Source organism: Pteropus vampyrus, unplaced genomic scaffold (assembly GCF_000151845.1).
Source record: "Pteropus vampyrus isolate Shadow unplaced genomic scaffold, Pvam_2.0 Scaffold510, whole genome shotgun sequence".
Lineage (NCBI taxonomy): Eukaryota > Metazoa > Chordata > Mammalia > Chiroptera > Pteropodidae > Pteropus > Pteropus vampyrus.
This window is the reverse complement of record NW_011889291.1, coordinates 391,645-398,872: the sequence shown is the minus strand read 5'-3', so window position 1 is coordinate 398,872 and position 7,228 is coordinate 391,645. Positions and strand designations below refer to the sequence as shown.

General features: G+C 50.2%; 1 protein-coding gene across 1 annotated transcript in view; it reads left to right on the top strand.

Annotated features, from left to right (window-relative positions):
- Nucleotides 1-7,228, top strand: part of FBN3 (fibrillin 3) — a 57,930-nt gene that overhangs the window by 30,476 nt on the left and 20,226 nt on the right. The window contains exons 40-46 of the mRNA XM_011383318.1: nt 1,484-1,555; nt 3,687-3,812; nt 4,091-4,216; nt 4,539-4,664; nt 4,938-5,054; nt 6,326-6,454; nt 6,979-7,098. Coding sequence (XP_011381620.1) covers nt 1,484-1,555; nt 3,687-3,812; nt 4,091-4,216; nt 4,539-4,664; nt 4,938-5,054; nt 6,326-6,454; nt 6,979-7,098 — 816 coding nt within the window. The remainder of the gene's footprint in view (nt 1-1,483; nt 1,556-3,686; nt 3,813-4,090; nt 4,217-4,538; nt 4,665-4,937; nt 5,055-6,325; nt 6,455-6,978; nt 7,099-7,228) is intronic.

Sequence of the window (7,228 nt, the reverse complement as noted above, 5' to 3'; positions counted from 1 at the left end):
CTGGATGGACCGAGACAATTCATTTCTTAGGGCTACAGTAACAAATCACCACAAACTTGGTGCCTTAGAGAACCCAGAAATTTATTCTCTCACGGTTCTGGAAGCTCAAAGTCGGAAATCAAGGTGTCATCTGGGCTACACTCACTCTAGAGGCTCAGAGAAGATCCTTCCTTGCCTCTTCCAGCATCTGGTGGCTCTAGGTGTCTGTGTTAACTTGGCTTGTAGCTGCATCATCTTGATTTCTGACATGGCTCCTCCTTGAGTCTACGTGGCTTTCCCTTTTTTATAAGGACATCAGTCATTGCATTTAGCGCCCACCCCAATCCAGGATAACCTCATCTGAACTTGATTACATCTGCAAAAACTCTGTCTCCAAGAAAGGTCCCGTTCAGAGGTTGTGAATGGACGTGAACTTACGGGCGAAGGGGTCATTGTTCAACCCAGTGGAGTGCGATGAGGAGAGGTCATTACTGGCCATCTCTGGGTACTGCTGGACCCTGTTCTGGGTTCTAGGAATCAGGAATAAGGTATACCCAAGCTGGGCAGTCTTGGAGGGAAGCTGCAAGCAGCCAATTCTGACTATAAGAGTATCAATTCAGACCAAAAGTCACCCATGGGTTGCGTGCTGAGACTTAGGTACCTGCCTGGATCTCGTGCACCTGAATCTGAGGTGCAGGTATAATAATATGAGGTAGAAGTGCACAGCAGCAAAGGAGCTGCTGAGATTGGTCTGTTCTCGTCGTGACACAGGCAGGAGAGCAGGGACCTGGGGAAATGTGGCAAAGTGGCGCCGCCCAAATGCCTGCCTGCATTTGTCAGGTGGGTCCAGGGTCATCCACCCTTCCTGGGGATCAAAGTTCGGCAAGCAGCATCTTGGTGTCAGCAGTGGGATGTATTTAGAGAGTGAATTACCCTACAGGTGTTTTCACCCAAGAGTGGTGCCAACAGCTGTCCAGACCCAGAGTGGCAGGTCAAGGGGAGCCCAAGGGAGCCTTTCCTGTGGGCTGCCCTGAGTCTCCAAGGTTGTAGTGGGCTATGCTAGGGAACAGCAAAGGGAACAGCATGTGCAAAGCTGTGGTGGCCTGACAGAGCAGGGCATATCCAGACATGTAATGCCGTTGGTGTAACGGGAGGGCAGGAGTTACTGTTGGGGCAGGGCCAGGAGGTGAAGGTCTTGAGGTCTAAACTGAAGAGTCTTTGTTTTATGGTGAGGGCAGTGGGTGTGATTGGCGGCACTCAGGCAGGGAAGAGATGAGGGAGATTATACGTGGCAGATCACATTGTGCAGGTGGAGGGCTTAACGCTGTCAGTGCTGGTCGAAGTGGAGGGAGAGCGAGGGAGTAGTCACCAGAGGTCAGGTGTGTGCCGGGCTACAGGGACAATGTAGATGATGGGCGGGGGATCCGGAAGTGGGGGAAGAGGAGGAGGAGGCTCTCAGGGAGCCTGCAGCCTGGTGCCCCCTCCCTTGTTCTCCTTTGCCCAGCGGACTACCAGGTCCTGTGCGGAAACCAGGTCCCTGGCTTCGTCATTGACATCCACACGGGGAAGCCCCTCGGTGAGTGACCACTGCCCCCCAGCCCATAGGTCTGGCTCCCGCGGTCCGCGGAGTCCCGACCTCTCCCTTCCCCTCCCCCACAGTGCTTTCTCTTGCACGCTCCCCAGCCCCATGCCACCCCAGCTCCATGCCACCGACATTTCTTGCCTCCCAGGCCAGGTCAGGAATCCTAACCCCAAACACTTCCCATTATTAAAAAAAAAACGGTAAGAGTATTTTTATTAAATTGTCGTTTACTTTTAAAAATTCTGATGAAATAACACATAACAAAATTGACCATCTTAACCATTCTTAAGTGTCCGTTCGGTGGCATGAAGCACATTCACACTGTCGTGCAACCATCCCCACCATCGGTCTCTAGAACTTTCTCATCTTCCCAAACTGACATTCTTTCCTCATTAAACACTCACACCCCCTCCCCTCCCCTCCCCCAGCCCCGGGCTCCCACCATCTACTTTCTGTCTCTGTGGATTCGACGACTCTAGGGACTTCCTGTGAATGGAATTGTGCAGTATTTGCCCTTTGCGTCTGGCTTATTTCACTGGGCATAATGTCCCCAAGGTTCATCGGTGTTGCAGTCAGACACTTCCTTTTTGAGCTCAATGAGGTTTTGTACAGTTTAATACCTAAATGTCAAATTTCCGCTGTGGGGTGTCTCACTGATGAACACACTTCTAGTTGTTTTCACCCCGTGGGTGTATTTCCCTCATTTTAAACAATTGGAACATGGCAGATAAGTTCTATTTTCCCTCCAGTCACCGCCTCACATCTAAGTCCCCTTCCTACTCCCTTCAGGTTCTCATGCTTTACGCCTAGAGTATTTCTTTCTAGTTCTTTCTTCGTGCATTTAAATATATATAGAGATCTCCTCTTGAAAATGTATGGCTTTGTTTTCTGGTGAGTTTGACAGAAATTCTATGGTTCCCTACATATTGGTCTGCAGCTTTTTTTTCTCACTCAGAAGTTAAGTCGTAAAGAACTGGCCAGATTACTCTTTATAGTCCTGCTTCCCCGTTAGCTCTGCTTTCTAGTACATTCCACGTACGGACATGTCCCAGGTCACATGCCAGTCCTCACAGATGGACACTTAGGTGTTCCCAGGTTCTTTTCTTTTCTTTTTCTTTTTCTTTTTTTTTACATATAACAGCTTTATTGAGATATAATCCACATACCATACATACCACCTTTTAAAGTACATAATTCAGGAAGGTTTTGTATACAGTTCACCCTTGAGCACCATAGGGATCAGGGGCACCAACCTTTCTCTGCGCAGTTGAAAATCCTCGTATTACTTTCAACTCCCCTAGATTTTAACTACTAATAGTCCACGGTGGACTGGAAGCCTTACCGATACCATACGGTCAAATAACGCATGTTTCGTATGTTATACGTATTAATACTGTGCTCTTACGATAAAGTTAGCTAGAGAAAAGGAAATGTTATTAAGAAAATCATGAGAAAGAGAAAATAATTTATAGCATTCATTAGTGTAAAAACCCGTGTGTAGCTGGACCCACGCGGTTCAAACCCATGTTGTTCAGGGGTCCACTGTACTCACAGAGTTGTGCAACCATCACATCGATATAAGTTTAGAACATTTTGATCACGTAAAAAGAGACCCTGGCACCTACTTTCCATCTCTGGATTTGCCTCTTCCAGACATTTCATAGAAACAGAACCATGAAGCATGTGGCCTTTTGCGTCTGGCTTCTCTCACTGAGCATGTTTTCAAGGTTCATCCACACGGCAGCGTGTGCCTTTTTAGGGCTGAATGACATTCCGATGTATGGGGAGACTACATCTGGCTATCCATTTACCCGCTGACATTTCCCGTGTCTTGCTAAGCATCGTCCCAGGACTTCCCCATGCAGCGTCTTGCTGACACACGTCTCTGCTTTATTCCAGCAGACCCCTCAAAGCAGTCTTGCTGGGCCACAGCGAATGTTCTAGTTTTTTCCTCCCACATCCTGATCTCTTTCTGGTGTGAGCAGACACATTGTGGCCACAGCAGGATTTTTCGAGTGTGTGCTGGTTCGTAGCCACATCTCCTCCTAGGCTTCAGGGCCCTTAGCTCATGGTCCCCAGGTGTTCCCGGGGGCCAGGCTGCCCCTGACACTGGTGCCCTCCCCAGACATCGACGAGTGCGGGGAGATCCCCGCCATCTGCACCAGCGGCGTCTGCATCAACCAGATCGGGAGCTTCCGCTGCGAGTGCCCCATGGGCTTCCTCTACGGCAGCGCTCTGCTGGTTTGCGAAGGTGCTTCCTCCCCGGCCTCACAGCCCTGGGCGGGATGCTGGTCCCCCCACCCCTGTCCTCTCTAGGCAGGTCATCTAAGCTCCATGAACTTCTATTTCCCCCTCTGTGCAATGAGACTAACGCCTTTTCGAGGGCCTCCATCCCACATAACCACCCTCGCTCTGGTTGTGGCTGCTTCCAGAGAGACCACCCACTCCGATGCCGGGGGCCGGGTCTGGGGTTTGATCTGGCAGGGAAGGTGTCCTCTTCACTCCTGCCCTGTTGGCTGCATTCCCCAGACGTGGACGAATGTGCCGGTGGGGAGAGTCCCTGCCAGCAGAATGCCGACTGCATCAACATCCCTGGCAGCTACCGCTGCACGTGCACCCGAGGGTACAAGCTGTTGCCAGGCGGGGCTTGTGTAGGTAAGTGGGGGACCCCAGCAGGCACAGGGTAAGGAAGTAAGGACGTGGAATATGAGACAAAGCCAGGCTCTGCCCACTGTGACTTGGGTAGGGCACCGCTCTGTCCGGGCCTTTCTCTTTGGCTGGAGTATGGGCAGGTGGGGGCGCCGAGAGCATCCGTTCTTAGATGCTTAGGGGAAATAGGTTAAGACAGCTTGGTGCTGGCAGCAGCTTGAATAGGGGGCTTGCAGGCAGGTTCTGGCTTTCCCATCGCAGCATGCGAAGGCTTAGGAAACACCGGGGTGCGGGTCCTGGGGACCCCACACTGCCTGCCCTTCTTCAGGACGGAACGAGTGTCAGGAGATCCCGAATGTCTGTAGCCACGGTGACTGCGTGGACACAGAAAGCAGCTACACATGCCTGTGTCATCGTGGCTTCCGGGCCTCGGTGGACCAGACCCTGTGCATGGGTGAGAGCCCCCTCCTGCCCCTCTTTGCAGACCAAGTGGCCAAGGGTGGCGGTGGGGGGACATCGATCTACACTTCTGGGGTGAAGACTGTGCTTCTATCATCTTGTCACTTAAGACCTTGGGAAAATGACATAGTCACTTTCCTGTGCCTCAGTTTTCCCATCGGTAAAATGGGAGCAATAAATAGTACCAGATACTTCCCAGCCCCTCGGTCCCTGAGCTGCTCATTGCCCTGGCTGAGCTGGGCAGGGGTTGGGGGCTTTGCCCTGACAGACATCGACGAGTGTGACCGGCAGCCATGCGGAAACGGGACCTGCAAGAACATCGTTGGCTCCTACCACTGCCTCTGCTTCCCTGGCTTTGTGATGACACACATCGGAGACTGCATGGGTGAGCCTTGTGGGCTGGCAGACAGGCCTCAGTGTACCCCACTGAAAGTGGGTCTGTGGCTTGACGGCACCCCTCTGAAATAAAGGACCGCGCCTCAGGATTCCCTTCAGAAAAACAGCCCCAGGGGATTGAGAATGAGTCAACACAAAGTTGTCCACACTTCAGTTTTCAGGTGCCCGGGGTCCTTCGCTAGAGCTTACGCTCAGTTTGATGAGAGGCAGATGGACAGTAGAGAGAGGAAGGTGAAAAGTGAAGCAAGCCCTGGGGTGCTGTGGCGTTGGCAGTTTAGTGCAGTGGTTAAAAGCATGGACTCCAAGGTCAAGTGGCTTAAGTTCAAATCCCTCCTTTGCCACCTGCCAACTGTGTGACCCTAGATAAGTTATTTTCCCTCTCTGTGCTTTAGTTTTCTCCTCTGTAAAACAGATTAGTAGTAGTACCTACTTATGTTTATATCAGACCAATAGACTTCTGAAAAAGGAATATTATCAGAGATCAGGAGAGACATTATCTATTGAGTAAGGGGTCGCTTCTCTGAGAAGACGTCGCAATCATAAATGCATATGCATCTAACAATAGAGCTCCAAAACAAATGAAGTGAAAACTGACAGAACTAAAAAATAAATAAATAAATTCAGATTATAGTTGGAGACTTCAACACTCTTCCCTCAGTAATAGAGGGAACAAACAGAAAATCAGTAGAGATACAGAAGACTTGAACACGGCCGGCAACCACCTAGACCTGGCTGATATTTCTAGAACATTCTAGAATATGAATTTTTCTCAAATGCACATGAACATTTGCCAAGAAAGACCATAGCAAACAAACTTTAACAAATTTAAAAGGACTTACGTCACACAAAGTAAGTCCCCGGAATGTAAGGGAATTAAACCAGAAATCAGTCACAGAGGATATCCAGAAACCCCTCAAATACTTAGAAACTAAACAGCATACTCCTAAAGAATCCGTAGAACAAAGAAGAAATAATAAGGGAAATTAGAAAATATTTCAAATTAAATAAAGATGAAAATATAACAAAACGTGTGGGATACAGCTAAGGGAGTCTCTAGAGGCAAGTTCACAGCGTTAAAATGCTTGTATTAGGAAATATTGGTATCTGCCTTCTAGGATTAGTTGGAAGGCTAATATCCAGAGTCTGGCATGTGAGTTGAAGTCACTGCCATCAACTTAACTTCGTTGTGGATGGAGGTGCAAGGGAGGCTTAGAGCCTCAGTGCTATAGGTGACCCCACCTGCTCGTCTCCCCTTTGCAGATGTGGATGAGTGCACTACCCTGGCAGGACAGGTGTGCCGATTTGGCCAGTGTCTCAACACCATTGGCTCCTTTCACTGCCTCTGCCAGGATGGTTTTGAGCTCATGACCGACGGGAAGAATTGTATGGGTGAGTCTTGCACGGTGCTGGGAGCCATCTCAGCCAGCCCCTGCTCCAAGTGTACCTGCGTCTGGTACTTCTACGTGATTGTGGTTTTATTCCATAACCGTGCATTTATTTTAAGGAATAAAAAGAAAAAAATAAAACCAGCACATCACACCCATATTTTCACAGGGTTCGTGGTTGAGAGTGAGGCTGTTTTGAAAAATCTAAATTTACCAAAGTATGGGATAGTAGAAGTGCTTGAGAGGGTGCTATGGGAACTGTGAAAGGTGTCTGCAGGTGGCTCGAGATTAGGAACTTTGTCCCCTCTTCCCCTGGATACCACCTGGCTCCACCCCAGGACCCAGACTATCCTTTCCCACCTGTCCCCGTTTTCTTGAGTCTCAGCCCTTCCCCTGGCTCCAGGGCTGCCACAGAGAAGGCTTGTCCTGGGGCCCTCAGCCATCATGCACTAACTATAGGTGCCAGTCCTGGTCCCAGGCGAGCCCTCTGCCGCTGACTGGTGCTGGGTCCCCTCCTCCTCTCCACAGACACCAACGAGTGTCTCAGAGTCACAGGAGCCTGCCTGCCAGGGACTTGCCAGAACCTAGAAGGCTCTTTCCGCTGCATCTGTCCCCCCGGCTTCCAGGTGCAGAATGACCACTGTATAGGTGAGTGTCCGGCCCTACCTCCCAGCTCTGGATTCAGAGAGGCATCTCTGGGACTCTGTTCCCCATCCGTAACATGGGAACGCCAGCTAGTGTCGTGTTGAGGGTGGAGATACACTTAGCACAGTGCCCA